Source organism: Oreochromis aureus, linkage group 11, assembly GCF_013358895.1.
Source record: "Oreochromis aureus strain Israel breed Guangdong linkage group 11, ZZ_aureus, whole genome shotgun sequence".
Classification (NCBI taxonomy): domain Eukaryota; kingdom Metazoa; phylum Chordata; class Actinopteri; order Cichliformes; family Cichlidae; genus Oreochromis; species Oreochromis aureus.
Genome location: NC_052952.1, coordinates 19,832,553 through 19,847,488, shown reverse-complemented (window position 1 = coordinate 19,847,488; position 14,936 = coordinate 19,832,553). Strand labels below are relative to the sequence as shown.

Genomic DNA, 14,936 nt, shown 5'->3' with positions numbered 1-14,936 from the left:
GCGTCTCCTGTTGGCCACTAGATGGCGGTACGTGTCCACTTTGTTAGGAGGATAGCTGGGGGATTTAACCGGAGGTCGTGCAGCCTGCTGCAGCCCACGTTATTTGGGAATAAAACATTAAAGGGAAAACATGAGATGGCATTCAAAGGCAGAGCGGTCGACTCGAAGGTAAGACGGGGAGATCGTGTGGTGTGAGGTTATCCGACTGTCCTGTGGGTTTTCAGGCGTCTCTGTAAGCCGTGGATCGAAAGTGGGAATGATGTGCGGTTAAACAACAGAATAAGCTGGCTACGACAGCCTGTTTTAGATCTAATGTAAACACACACGTTAAATGTGTGTATTATACCTCTTATATATTATAAACCAGAAGCAGGTCGGGCTGCAGCACATAAAAGAGCCTGCCTGTCTGCCTGCTTACAGACCACGCATATCCCTCCCACTGCGGGGATCTGCGTCTATAATACTGTGAGAGTGCTCACAGTGCTCAGCTTTAGGTTTGTGTTTGCTCATGTTGCGTTGTATGGAAAATATGTAGTGTTGACGGGGGAAAAAAAACTGTAAAATACGCCCCATTCTCTCTATCCATCCCAACAGACCGTGCTCCTCAACCTGCTGCTGTGTCTGCTCATATTTTACTCGCTTTTCTACATGATCGGGAGCGTCTGCTTTGGTGCCTTCAGGTGAGAGCCACGCACGCGCAAGGGATCGAAAGGAGGATTTCTCTCCTATAATAACTGGAAGTATATTGATGATTATAAAAAATAGCAACAAATGTCAAGAAACAAATATATTTATTCAGAATCCAAATGTCAGGATTCTGAATAAAAAAAGTCAATAATTTGACATTAATCTCAGAATTCTGAGAGTTTTTCTTAGAGTTCTAAAATTAATTTAAGACTTCCGAGAAAGAAACATCAGAATTCTGAAATTAATGTTAGAATTCAGAAACTATTCTGAAATAATCTCAGAATTCTGAGATTTTCTTTCTCATAGTTCTGATGTTAATCTCAGAATTCTGAGATTTTTTTCTCAGAGTTCTAAAGTTAGTTTCAGAAGTCTGAGATTAATGTCAGAATTCTGAGGCTATTCTGAAATTAATCTCAGACTTCTGAGATTAATGTCAGAATTGTGAATAAAAAAATAAATATTTTGAGATTAATGTCAGAATTGTGAATAAAAAAATAAATATTTTGAGATTAATGTCAGAATTGTGAATTAAAAACTTAATATTTTGAGATTAATCTCAGAATTCTGAGATTTTTTTTTCTTAGAGATCTAAAAAAAGAAAAGAAAAGAAAGAAAAGTCTGAATTCTGGGATTAATGTCAGAATAGCCTCAGAATTCTGACATTAATCTCAGAATTCTGAGATTTTTTTCTCGGAGTTCTAAAGTTAATTTCAGAATTCTGAGATTAATCTCAGAATTCTGAGATTTTTTTCTTGGAGTTCTGAAGTTAATTTCAGAATTCTGAGATTAATGTCAGAATTCTGAGGCTATTCTGAAATTAATCTCAGACTTCTGAGATTAATGTCAGAATTGTGAATAAAAAAGTAAATATTTTGAGATTAATGTCAGAATTGTGAATAAAAAAATAAATATTTTGAGATTAATGTCAGAATTGTGAATAAAAAAATAAATATTTTGAGATTAATGTCAGAATTGTGAATTAAAAAGTTAATATTTTGAGATTAATCTCAGAATTCTGAGATTTTTTTTTCTTAGAGATCTAAAAAAAGAAAAGAAAAGAAAGAAAAGTCTGAATTCTGGGATTAATGTCAGAATAGCCTCAGAATTCTGACATTAATCTCAGAATTCTGAGATTTTTTTCTCGGAGTTCTAAAGTTAATTTCAGAATTCTGAGATTTTTTTCTCGGAGTTCTGAAGTTAATTTCAGAATTCTGAGATTAATGTCAGAATTCTGAGGCTATTCTGAAATTAATCTCAGACTTCTGAGATTAATGTCAGAATTGTGAATAAAAAAGTAAATATTTTGAGATTAATGTCAGATTTGTGAATTAAAAAGTTAATATTTTGAGATTAATGTCAGAATTCAGAAACTATTCCAAGATTAATCTCAGAATTCTGAGATTTTTTTCTCAGAGTTCTAAAGTTAATTTCAGAAGTCTGAGATTAATGTCAGAATTCTGAGACTATTCTGAAATTAATCTCAGAATTTTGAGATTAATGTCAGAATTGTGAATAAAAAAGTAAATATTTTGAGATTAATGTCAGAATTGTGAATTAAAAAGTTAATATTTTGAGATTAATCTCAGAATTCTGAGGATTTTTTTTTCTTAGAGATGTAAAAAAAGAAAAGAAAAGAAAGAAAAGTCTGAATTCTGGGATTAATGTCAGAATTCTAAGAAATCTGAGATTTTTTTCTCTGAATTCTAAGATTAATCTCAGAATGATGCGTTTAAGTCAAAATCTCAGCATTCTAAGAAAAAAAGGTTACACCAATCACACAATTCACACCTTTAAAAACAGACTAACTGCACTGCTATGCCATTTTTCTTTGACTACATTTAATAAGGTTTTTTTTAATCCTTTTTAAATGTATGACATTATTGAATATTTTATTCCACAGAGCCTCTTTAATGTATTATATTCATTTTGGGTTTTTGTCGGTATGTTTTATTGTATTCCATTCAAACTGTTATATATTTTACTTTAATTTCATTCTTAGTTTTTCTGTTTAAGCTCCTTTCTTTTGGTTAATTTTTTAACTTATTGACCTATTTGGTCTTGTCATATCGTATTATGCTCAAGATATTCTACTTTACTTATAGGTTATTCTGTATTATTTAATCTATTTACTCTTAGGTTATTCTACTTATTGGTCATTCTACTTTAAGGTATTTACTAATAGGTCATTGTTCTTATAGGTTATCCTACTGTATTTAAGATATTTATTTTATAAATTATTATACTTATAGGGCATTCTACTTTAAGATATTTACTTATAGGTTGTGCTTTAATGTTTTGTTTGCTGTAACTTTATCATATCTCTCCTCTCAGGTTGGACCACTTTGACGGACTGATTCCTTTTGACTTTAAGACTGAACCGACTGAATCCAACTCCAAATACTTGGGTGAGCACACCTTATGCATGAATGCTCTCGACACAGAGTGGGAGCTTTATACACATAATGTATTTTATCTTTTTTTTTTCTAGTGAACCTCCTGTCCTTGGAGCTCACCTACTTTTGCAGTGGCCTTCTGTTTGCCGCAGTGGTGAGGAGGCGGGTTTGGGACTACGCTCTCACTGTCACACTGGTGCATGTAATGATCACCAGCCTAGGTGAGCAGAAATGTATCGGTGCATCTACCCAGGCTTGAATAACCAAATGTATTGTGTAATGACACGTTTTGTTTCCATGTTGCAGTAATGTTGGAGTTTCCTACCGTGTGGCAGTGGTGGCTGGCTTTAGGTGAGACAAACACCGCTGCCAGCTCATCGGTTACTGTCAGTCTTAACTTCATGAGGTTAGCTGTTTCAAATATGTCACTCTTCATTTTTCCCTAGGCAGTGGCTTGTTTCTGATGATTTGCAATGGTCAGTTGATTGCTTACTTCACATGCCAGAGTGAGCAGAGCTACGCATCCTTCAGCATCTACTGACAGACTGAAAGCCACCCTCCCTGTGTCCAAACTGTTCCACAGTCTTGTGAAGTGAGGTAGAAAGGATCAGAACAGATGCTCTCCTTTTTTCTCTTTTTTTTTTTTTGAGGGGAAGACACCCATTAGGTTCTCCACGGTGATGGGCTTTTTCTGTTCATCACTAAAATTAGACACCAAAACACCACACGTGAAGTTGGAGCTGGGGTCCAATTTGTGTTTTAGTGTTGCCAATAGGCTGGCATCCTGTTGTTTTTTTAATCTAAATGCCGCATGGAGATGCTTTCTGTATTTTGCTCTGTCATTATGCAGCAATAAAGCAGCCAGTGAAGTATTTTGAGTGCACTTGTAACCTGTGAATGTAATGGTAGAATGAGAATTTTGCAGTACACATTGTATATTTTAATATCCTGTAAATGCAGTGTGTTGAAAAATAAATCTACTCCAAACTGTTGAGTGCTTCATATGATGCATTAAAGCAGCGAGGATGCATGAAACAGTGACCAGCCTATTCCATCATCACAACCACATATTGAAATAACAGCAATAGCCAAAAAAACTAAACATCCAATGAAACATAAAGTATGTTGCACTGTTAGCATAAAAATCTTTTTTGCTCAAGTTCTTAAAAATAGAAACCCACTTAAAAATTAATGACGTAAAAAAGAAACAACTGAACAAACACGCCCCCAGAGGATCCGGTGTTGTTATGAAACCGGCTCTGCTGCCAGGTACTCCACCGGGTTCATGTAGGAGAATCCCGGGAAGGCCTCGCTGACCCCGGCCTCCTGGCACCTGTCGTTCACACAGGCGGGTACAGGTTGTCGTGTGAACGCTGGGTCGATGTAACTGACATCACAAGGGCCCGCCTGAAGAGGAGAGAGGAGTGAGCCGTGTTGCCTCGGTTAAAAACAAAAGCGCGCCGAGCTCATTTCTGATTCACTCGTACCACTTTTGGGATGAAAGGGGGTCTGATTTTTCTGGCCAGGAGGTCATCCCAGTAGATGGAGGCGAAGAAGGGATGTTCCTGCAGCTCTGCCTGGAAATACAGTAACAGTTAACCCTTCTGTGGCCTTGTTTCATCACTGTTTCTCTTCTTTTTAGCTGGGCACTTACAATGTCACAGCTCGCTCCTAAGCGTCTGGAGACATCTCTTTCCAATAAGCCCTCCAACAGTGAGCAGGCAGCTTTAGAGATGCCGCTGCGTAGCTGCAGAGGGCCGTAAAGGATGTTCTGAAACATTTGCACTTTACTGCGACTATAAAATGGAGGCTGTGAGAGAGAGGTAGGGGAAGAGTGAGATGGATTAAGGTGAAGATGCTGATAATGTAAAGGAAAGAGATCACTGCACCTGGACTCACCAGTCCACAGATCATCTCAAAAGCCACCGTGCCAAGTCCCCACCAGTCCACAGCTGGGCTATATGGATAGCCGTGTAGCACCTCTGGAGCAAGGTACTCCGGAGTGCCACAGAAGGTGTGCATGATCCCACCTGTGGCCACACCTTCTTTACAAAGCCCAAAGTCAGTCAGCATCACGTGGCCCTCACTGTCCAGCAGGATGTTCTCAGGTTTCAGGTCTCTGCATAAAAACAAATAACACTGAGTCCTGCAAAATCTCACATTAGCTCTTGTTTCTTTGTTAGTTTCCTTTAGCTTCACATTGCTTTTCCTCACTCTTTACTTTTTAATGTGGTGCCGGAGAACATGGTGGATTTGAGTGGGAAAATTTCATTGGGATTTCTCTACATGAATAAATCAAACACGCAGAACACGTTTAAATCAAACATGCACAAAGAAAGAGAGAGAGCACCGAGGCAAGAAAAACCTGGAAGGGTGACTATGCTGTGGCTTTTCTAATGCTGTGTTTTCATGCACACACACATATACACACACACACACACATATATGTGTATGTGTATGTGTGTGTGTGTGTGTGTGTGTGCGTGCGTGTGTGTGCATATGTATATGTCTGTATATACCTGTAGACAATGTTAAGAGAGTGGAGGTAGCCCAGTGCTGCAGCCATCTCTGCAGCATAGAAAGCAGCTCTGGGTTCTGGAAATGACCCCTCTCTCTGCAGGTGGTAGAAAAGCTGAAAGCAAAGTGAGGAATTCAACACAACAGCAACACCTGCACTTCTACAAACTCATAGCGTACATAACAACTAAACATCTGAATGCAGAATATTTTGAAATCCTTAATCTTATACACTCACCTCCCCTCCATTGACATAGTCCAGGACAAAGTACAGAGTGTTTGGTGTCTGGAAAGAGAAGTGGAGTCCCACCAGGAATGGATGCTGTAGTCCTTTCAGGAGTACACTCCTCTCAACCATCACATGCTTCTGCTACAGAGACACAACACATACATTAGATAGACAGACAGACAGACAGACAGATAGACAGATAGATAGATAGACAGACAGACAGACAGACAGACAGACAGATAGACAGACAGATAGATTACCTCTTTCCTCTTGACAATCAACTGTTTCTGGAGCACTTTCACAGCATAAAAACCCCCTTGTTTTCTATGTCTTGCCAGCAGCACCTGTAAAAGTTTGAATTTTCACATTTAATCTCACAGCACCAACCTCAAACAGAGCAACTTACAAGGTCAACCAAATCTGGGGAAAAAAGTTCCCATCCGACCACATCAGCATCAGAAAAACACATTTAAAAAAACTGCAACCAACCACAACACAGCTGGTACATTTTTACCTATAACACAGCCAAGCTGAAGACAGTGTGGAGGAGTAAATGTAAGTAAGTCTCGTGTTTTTTGGCTTTGTTCTGGTATTAAATATTTTTGGAAGCGTGCTCATTTGTTTATTCTTAAAAATTATGACATATCTAGGTCATGTATAGTGCTGTAATTTCATCATATGAGACGAAATATTGAGATGGTACAAGCCAGACCCACAAGCACAAGACAAATGGCTGAAATTAGTGAGAGAAAAAAATGTCCTGGAGCTGTTGACTCATCAGATAAGAATTCAAGAGGTACGATGTCTAGAGAAATGAAAGAAATGGACTGTGTTTATGTGTCAGAGACAGGGCGAGGACTGAAATATTGATGTTACAGGAACAAACTGCAGAGACGAGGCAATCCAGGTTGTTCGTGAGTGGATGTAGGTGTTTTCTGTTTGTTTGTAAGTGATGAAAAAAGGAGAGTAAAAAAACTGCAACCAGCCGTTTTACAGCGATGAGTTAGATTTGGGACTATGTTAGAAAAGTATTTTTCACACAGAATGAATCACAGCTGGGAAATGAGCGATTCCTAAGCTATAACTTGTTTTTGACCAGCCACCTCTCTGATATGATGATATGACCACCGAAAAATTGCCAGAAATTAACATCCAGGGTACCAGTGCTTGTTTGGTGCACTGATGCTTAAAGCTGTTCAATTGGAGTGGGTGTAAAACTGATTTAAAAGCAGGTTTAAACAGAGCCTAAATGTGTTTTTCTGTGCTGAGGATTCTGTGTGGATATCTCCTGTACTGAACAATAACAAAGCCTCATGTTCCAGACCACCCTGCATGCAATCAGCTGTCTTAAAGAGGGTCGGGGGAGGGTGTAGGTGCTGAGGATTTTTTTCCCCACCTTTCCAAAGCTTCCTCTGCCGATGACTTTGAGGTAGTCGAAGTCTGATGGCTTCATCCTGGTTAATACAACAGCAGAAAACAGTTAATAATGAACGGCCGAGTACGAATAAGTCATGCATAATGAATGGATGTGAATGCATGATTAGAAATAACTCTCAGGTTGCCTCTGGTGAAGCTCGCGAATGAGAAAAAAATGTTCTTGCCACGGTATTAAGTCAAGATTGTCCATCATTGACATCATAGACAAAATATTTCCAGATGTAAGGGGAGAAAATGACTTACTGTGAGGTTTCTGTGTTCGTGGAGCTCTGAGGAAAAGACATAGAGGGGCAGGATGGTCAGGAGGTCAGCTCAAGTTTCATCTTCTGTCAACACTCAGCAAATACTTTAAAAAAAAGTCTTCTCTATAAACTCACCGAACTAGATTTCTCTTCCTTCCTTCTCCCCGGTTTGCTTTGTCTCCGCAGGATTTTCTCAGTGTCCAGGCTTCAATCGGGAGATCAGACACAGAATATGAGGGTTTGTTTTATGAGGTTCAACACGAAGGAAAAAAGCTATGAAAAAATGACTGTTGCCAACTTACTGTTGGCAGAGGTGCTGGCTGGAAACAAATTTCTGCAAGAAGTCACTGAAGCCCACTTTCTTCCCCTTGAGCAGAGCTGTAGCACAGGAAGGGGGTTAGTCTCTTACATAAGAGGTCAACAGCTGTATTTACTCAGCAGAAGGTTGGTGTGACTTTAACACTGCACTTCTCTCAAGTTATCAAACTTCTCTAATTATCTGGAGACTTTCTGAACTTTTCAAGCCAAAATAAATAATTTTAACATTGTGGTATTTTATGCAGTAATGAATAACTACTCTCTTTTGGCCTCTTTACCTTTATCTTTATATTAGATATTATACACGAGCTTGCTTTAAGATCAAAGGTAAAGTAAAGCTTATTTTAAACATTTATATTTAATGTTCTTACCTGAGAGAAACGAGACAAGGCCTTTCATCTTGGCATAGGTCATGGGCCTTTCTTGAGTCACTGTCATCTGGAAAAGAAAAAAAACGACCAGCTGCTTTTACTTGAAAAATAAAAATTAAAAAAGAAAAAACAGAGGAGCAGAGCGCAGGTAGCTGCTGCTGAAGGCACACGGGTGGACTGTCCGTCTCTGAGGTGCCCCGCTTGGCTCACTTCGCCCCTGACCTGCCGCTCAGTTTAAGGACCAGTGACGCAGGGAACACGCTGAATACCAGTGAAGCTGCGTTCAAGTGCCCTCGGAGATATCCAAAATATACTATGTGTGGACAACCCTAAGTTACGACCAGCCCCTGGCCAGCAGCATGTTTCATTTTTCCTCGGCAGCATCTGGGACTCTCGTCCCTGCTGCAGAGCTTAGATTGCATAAGCGTACACCAAAGCCTTTTAACATTTAAACGGTTTGCTGACTAATAGATGGTTAGCTGTCACCAGTGGAAAATATATCTGTAAATCAATTTTTTTAACATTAGAATTCCAGTAAACCAAAAACTGATCTACAGTTTTCTTTACTATTTATTAATAGTCAATAAATTCTTAATTTTTATTAGTAAAAGCAAAAATTAGGTCTACAAGTGTTTTTCATAATGTTTAAAGGAGATTTTCCAGTTCAGATCAACAACCCCATTTCAGACGTGTAACCATTATGTCACTGGAACAAAGAGAAAGACAAATTCTGACTATAAAGTAAGTAGTACTTTACATCTAGCTAATAGTCCCAATTGCAGTTAACTTACCACAAATTAGTCCACGTGGAATTATAACGTTATTTTCAGTGAAGTTACTGATGCCTCTAATGGGTATTTTTCACTAGCAAGAAGTTCATTGTTGATATCAAGAATGGACTTTTTTAATGGTGAAAAATTAAATGTAAATCCTTTACTAAGTTGTTAATATCGACACATGTCAGCTGATGTTATTACATGTTAGCACTGCTGGCTGGATGAGTCTGGTGTTGAAGAACATTGTTGGGCCACACAGGTCGTGACCTCAACCCCACTGAATACCTTTAAGATGATCCAAAGAGGAGAATGTGAGCCAGGACCAACATCAGTATCTGACCTCACAAATGCTCCTCTGAATAATGAATGTCCAAAAATTCCTATAAACATTCTCCAAAATCTTGAAGAAAACCCTTCCCATAAGAAGCTCTAAGTGTAATATGTAGGTGGCCCAGTATTTTTGTCCACATAACATGCTGTCAAAATGACCTCCTGGCACTTGAATGCAGCACAGGGGAATCATGCTCTCTCAGGCTGATATTCGGCCTGTGACTCAGGCCCATATGGTGATGTCAAGGGAACTTTTTAGTAACTTGTAACATCTTTTTTATGATCCTATTTATTACTGTATGGAAGCTTTCTAAGAAATTCCAGCCACCGACATTTAGAAACCATCAGTATGTCAATGAGTGGGTGACAGCACTAGTACTGCTACACTGTTGATACTGTATTTAGAATATCAGTTAAACTGAGAACAACCTGGTTCATGTTACTCCAGAAGGAATTTTATTCAGAGACATGATTTTTATGAGAGTGGATTCACTGCCCTCGGTTTCCTTTTCAACATATAGTGGCTCAGGGACACTATACCCCGGTGTCATGGCAGCTTTCCAATACATGACAAGTCTGTCATGCTGTCTCGTGGCTGCTGGATGTCTGAAAAACTGGCAAAGCCTGCTATGTCGTTAAAGAGTTTTATGCTTGTGATATCTGATCAAACCCGTTTTACATTCATAGTAGCTGCTTGTTCCAGATATGATTTACATACTGAGGCCGTGTGAAATTCAAATCTTCCTGTCTGAATTACATAATCTAAATTGATATGAACACGAAATTATATAATGAATGGAAATAGGAACCAGGTGGGTCTGGCACAGGTTGTGGTAAACAAATTCTTATGGAAGAGGCAGAGAGATTAGAAAGAGATGATAAAAGAAATTTTAAAGTGAGAAATCTTTACATGGTATGCTACACTGTAGTACTTGTGAGATGATTGAATAAATCCCACAGTGTACAGTTACCAGATGGAAATGATCAAAAGAGTGGTGTCAGCAATGAGAATAAGAGGGTGTGAATTAAATGGGACATGAAGTTCAGATACTGAAATAACATCGAGTTTGTCCCTCTGTCTCCAGTGTCTAAATTTGGAGCCGTGGGGTTCGGAGTAAAGCTGGTACAGGGTGTCTTGGTTGCTGTTGCAGAAAGTTGATCCTGGGATAGCAACAGGGGGAGGTTTCCTGTGGGGTGGGTGGGAGGAAGGGGAAAGCTAGAGACCCTGTGACCCCAACGTGAACCAGTCCATGCTGGTCTGATGGACTGCCCTCAGTGTGAAACCTCTTGTCCCATCACTCTGACGGCATGGGAACTGGTCAGAGCTGGTTTTACCTCTCCAGGTCACACTGAACACAGGTCACACATCTCAACACTCCAAAAGCAGTCCTAAAAGTGCATAAGCCCACAGCACAGATCAGCCTGCCCAACTGAACAGAGGAGGGTCTCTATGAAGTCATGGAACCGTGAAGCCAGGTGATCATGAAACCAGATAACAGGTTTAAACAGGCATATGCCTGTAAGTCGGGAATATTTTCAGGAAACTGTGTTTCCTAAAGTGTATTTGAGTACATTTTTCCTTGGTTTTCTGCTTGACATTTGCTCTTTAGTAACAAACTGAAGGTCTATTAATTTTAGGTTAAGTCAACTTGCCACATGCTGTATGACAAATGTACCAAAAGTGGACACAATGTAAATATAAATTTATATAACAAAATATACATACAGTTACAGTTAGAAATTTACATCCAGTCATTGTGGTATCAGTGTCATAACAACTTTGGTCTCTTAATGATTTCTATGAAGAAAAGGAGAGACTGAGTTAACTTATACAAAAGGTAATGAGGGAAGTGGGAGCAGGTAGGGAACACAGCTCCAGGCAGCTAACAAAATGAGACAGGGAAGTAAAAAAAACACAAAAAAAGAGCAGCACTTACCAAAATAAAACAGGAGGGAAGACAACTGAATGGGGAAATGGGATTAGCTTTACACAAATAAACATAGGAACAAGGAAGACAAAAGTAACTAACACAACGATAAGACTGAAGGAACAGAACGGGAATGCTAACAGGAACTAACAAACCCAAAGTCATCTATGACTAAACTAAGAGCACGAGGCCAAACGATAAGGAACCAATACTAAACATGAGGACATAACAAAACTCATAGGCACAAGGAAATACAAAATAACACTATAACAAACTTTAAAATAATACAGAACATGAACTTCAATAACTTTGCAAAACCCAAAAGAAAATAATGGACAAACAAAAAAATCAAAACCAAGAGCCTAACACAGAGGGACCATAATAGTTCTTCTTCCAGGGTGGAATGATTGCACAGCTTTAATAACTTACAAGAAACAAGAGGTGGGCCCATAAGTCTGGATTTATTTAGGATTTTCCCTAATTCACACAGGGTCAAATTATCCACACAGGGTCAAATATATACAAATACCCCCATTGCTTGACCACTCTTCTGGGATTGGTATATATTGGTATAGTTCATTTCCTGTCACAAACCCAGCTTTAAAACAATCCACAACATTTCAATAGGGTTGAATTTGGGACTTTGGGAAGTTAGCCTGTTTGATCCATTCCAAAACCAGTATTGATGTGTGTTTGGGATCATTGCCCTTTAACTGTGTCCAAGTTTCAACCCTCTATCTATTGATTTAAGGTGAAGCTGAAGAATTTGAAGCCAATTCTCCTTTATTATTCCAACCACTTTGTGCAATACACCAGTAACACTAACAGCAAAACAGCCCCTGATCATGGTGCTACCACCACCATGCTTGACAGCTGGTACAGTGTCCATAGGTTTGAAAGCCTCGCCTTTACCTCTCCAAACATGACTCAAGGTATTATGACCAGAAAGCTCAATCTATATCTGGTCTGACCATTAAACTTTCCTTCAGACGGCTTTTGGATATCTATGCAGGAAGCTGAAAATTTCAGTCAAGCTTGAGAGTTTAAAATTTGGAGCTTTGAATTTGGCTTACACTTTGGTTGGCATCCTCTCAGTCCATGGTGGTGTAAAACTCTCTTCACTTTGGACAGTGGCGCTTGACACATCAGAATAACTTGTAGTTACATACAATTATTTGAACAGATGATCCTGGAATCTGTAGTTGTTTAGAAATGGCTCCAAGAGACCTTCACAACTTGTGTAAATCCATAATTCCCCTTCTTAGATCTTTGCCGAGATCCTTGAAGTTTCACATTGTTCAGAGTATTGGTCAATCCAGTGATGGCTGTCAAACAAATCCTTTTCAAGTGGGCAAATACAAACTAACTGTTGTAGTCAATCATGTCAGTCACTAATGAGAAGTTAATAGGTCACGGGCTTATCAGCTTAAAAGACACCGTAGAACCTTCAGCACCGCTTATTAAAAGATTTGAGTGTGTGTTTATGTGTCACAGTCTGGCAGAGGCAGACTGTATGGAGTGACGAAGAGGACCCAAAATGCAGACACGAATGAATGTAGAACAAAACCTGAATGTTAACAGAAAGCGAGCCGTTTATTAAGGCTCGTAAAACATTACAAAACAAAAGGCAGAGGTGAAGCTAAACAATAACCTAAACTGGGGAAACTAAAGATAAACATAAAAAACATGAAACCTGACATGGATATTTGGAACATGGAACCATGGCACAAAGGACAACAGACAACCAGACACTAAACAAAGGACGACAGAGGACTTAAGTACACAGAGAAATAATGAGGGGATGGGGAACAGGTGGGTACACAGCTGGGACAAATCAGACCTAACGAAACAAGGGGAAGCAAAACTAGACACACTGGCATAGACAGGGACTTTCACAATAAAACAGGAAACAGGATGAAACGCAGACATGACAACACGAACTTGAAAACATGGACAAGACGACAAGAAACATGAAGTAAAACATAACTAAACTAAACCTAAGGCAACATTTGTGTTTTTTAAGGTAATTAAAGATGTATACTGTACAATCATTCCACCCTGGAAAACAAACAAATAACATTCACGCCCATGATGAGTGGATATTGACTTCTGACCACTGTATATCTTTTCTGCGTGATACCACCTGGCTGCATGAATTTGTTAATGTTGACTTATTAAGCTCCCTATTGTATCACATTTAGAGCTTGATTAATTGATCTATTTATTTCTTTTATTTCTTTCTTCTTCTTTTTTACCATTCTGAGAAAAGTTGTTTAGTGATGTCATATTTCCTGTGTTTAGTGCTTCAGTTGTGTAACACATTAATTTCTCAACTTTGGGGAAAGTTGGGGAAAGTAATTTTTTATAAGCTAGAGTCAAAATCCAGAGACGCAAGGTTTTAAATCAAGTTTTTGAATCAAGTTATATATATACAGTATATTCATATAATATATATAATATTCATATAGAGGGGAGGGGATAAAACATGTATACAAACTTTTATTTTGGATAGGCCTTTTTTAAAAAAATGAAATTAATTATTCTAGAGTATGTGTTTATATTTAATTCATTAGTTTCGTTGACAAGGCTATCTCATACAACTGTGAGTCATCTAGTAGCAAAGGGCTGTCAGTTAACATCAGAGGGTGTTACTGAAACAGCATGCCACTTGTGGTCAGCAGTGTTATTGCTTTGATTTGTGTAATACTCACTGCTGTTGAACAAGCACTTGGTTGGCACGCATCTCATCTCTGCCTGTTTCAGCTTACATACAGTACAAAGAATTAAAATCACTGTGCTGGAACATTTTAAGACAGGTTTTCACACATTATTACTTCATTACTCATTACTTTGCCATGCCATCATTACTTTTTAAATCTCTGTCTGAAGTGGGAATTTCAAATATTTTACACTTGCACATCATTACCACCAAACACCATGACAGTTAAAGACAGTTTTGTTTTTCCATGTCTCTCATATTTGGTCAGTATGAGTTACTGGAAGTGTATTTTTGTTATTATGTATTACTTTGAGAGGACTCGGAGGAGGGAGCCGCAGTACTTCAAGTGTCCTGTAGATGGTGACATCAAGCCAGAAGATTTATTGAAGAATATAAAGTCTGATGAAGAACCTTGGAGGCTTTTCTTGTTTTTGTAATCCTAAAGTTGGACAAAAACCACCTTTTCCTTTTCCTGAGCAAGCAGCTTTATGAAATCATCAGTCTGCTGTTAGAAAAAACGATACATGTATTTGCACATTGCTGCAGTGCTTCTCCTGTTTTGAGACTAGAGCACTTCATTGAGCTTTAATACAGAATATTTCATGCCAACATGATTTTAAACTTCACATACTCTTAATTACCCTCAGTGGTGCACCTGTCATAAACTAAATAAATTAAAGATTAAAACTATTAAAGCTAATATTGAGTCCTGGATAAATAAATGGGAAGAATAACACTTCTAAACATATAATATGTGATCATGTATAATGTGTTGTTTTATTAGGTGGCTCTCTGTCTTAATTTGTGTATATATTTTTAGTTTTTGTGTCTGGTTTGAAAAAAAGATCTCAAACTTAATGAGACTGAATATATTATTATCTTATTATTATTATTATAAAAATAAAGCACAGTAAACTTTAATAATCACAAAAAAAGTAAACTGTAAAAAAATGTAATCTTTGAGTAGAGTAGAGTAAAGTGCAAACTTA

The 14,936-nt window shown here is 38.3% G+C and overlaps 2 protein-coding genes across 2 annotated transcripts; one reads left to right on the top strand and one right to left on the bottom strand.

Annotated features, from left to right (window-relative positions):
- The first annotated feature begins 56 nt into the window (after window positions 1-56).
- LOC116331377 (transmembrane protein 244-like) lies at window positions 57-3,849 on the top strand. Its single transcript, XM_031754045.2, has 6 exons — window positions 57-168; window positions 595-680; window positions 3,019-3,092; window positions 3,176-3,301; window positions 3,387-3,431; window positions 3,527-3,849. Exons 1-6 carry the CDS (start codon window positions 136-138, stop codon window positions 3,619-3,621), a joined length of 459 nt encoding a protein of 152 aa, XP_031609905.1. The 5' UTR covers window positions 57-135; the 3' UTR covers window positions 3,622-3,849.
- A 148-nt stretch (window positions 3,850-3,997) lies between these two features.
- sgk2b (serum/glucocorticoid regulated kinase 2b) lies at window positions 3,998-8,479 on the bottom strand. Its single transcript, XM_031754043.2, has 12 exons — window positions 8,195-8,479; window positions 7,808-7,883; window positions 7,641-7,710; window positions 7,507-7,532; window positions 7,223-7,280; window positions 6,087-6,170; window positions 5,836-5,967; window positions 5,600-5,712; window positions 4,980-5,199; window positions 4,735-4,890; window positions 4,568-4,657; window positions 3,998-4,487 (listed from the first exon to the last, which is right to left on the bottom strand). Exons 1-12 carry the CDS (start codon window positions 8,259-8,261, stop codon window positions 4,326-4,328), a joined length of 1,254 nt encoding a protein of 417 aa, XP_031609903.1. The 5' UTR covers window positions 8,262-8,479; the 3' UTR covers window positions 3,998-4,325.
- Window positions 8,480-14,936: the final 6,457 nt, after the last annotated feature.

What these genes read in the sequence shown, in the direction of transcription:
- sgk2b (XM_031754043.2), bottom strand. Translation starts at nt 8,261, where the DNA reads ATGACAGTGACTCAAGAAAGGCCCATGACCTATGCCAAGATGAAAGGC. An exon ending in CCTTGTCTCGTTTCTCTCAG is followed by an intron (nt 7,884 to 8,194) that starts GTAAGAACATTA and finishes CCTGTGCTACAG; the next exon opens with CTCTGCTCAAGGGGAAGAAA. An exon ending in AGCCAGCACCTCTGCCAACA is followed by an intron (nt 7,711 to 7,807) that starts GTAAGTTGGCAA and finishes TCCCGATTGAAG; the next exon opens with CCTGGACACTGAGAAAATCC.
- LOC116331377 (XM_031754045.2), top strand. Translation starts at nt 136, where the DNA reads ATGGCATTCAAAGGCAGAGCGGTCGACTCGAAG. An exon ending in GTCTGCTTTGGTGCCTTCAG is followed by an intron (nt 681 to 3,018) that starts GTGAGAGCCACG and finishes CTCTCCTCTCAG; the next exon opens with GTTGGACCACTTTGACGGAC. An exon ending in ATCCAACTCCAAATACTTGG is followed by an intron (nt 3,093 to 3,175) that starts GTGAGCACACCT and finishes TTTTTTTTCTAG; the next exon opens with TGAACCTCCTGTCCTTGGAG.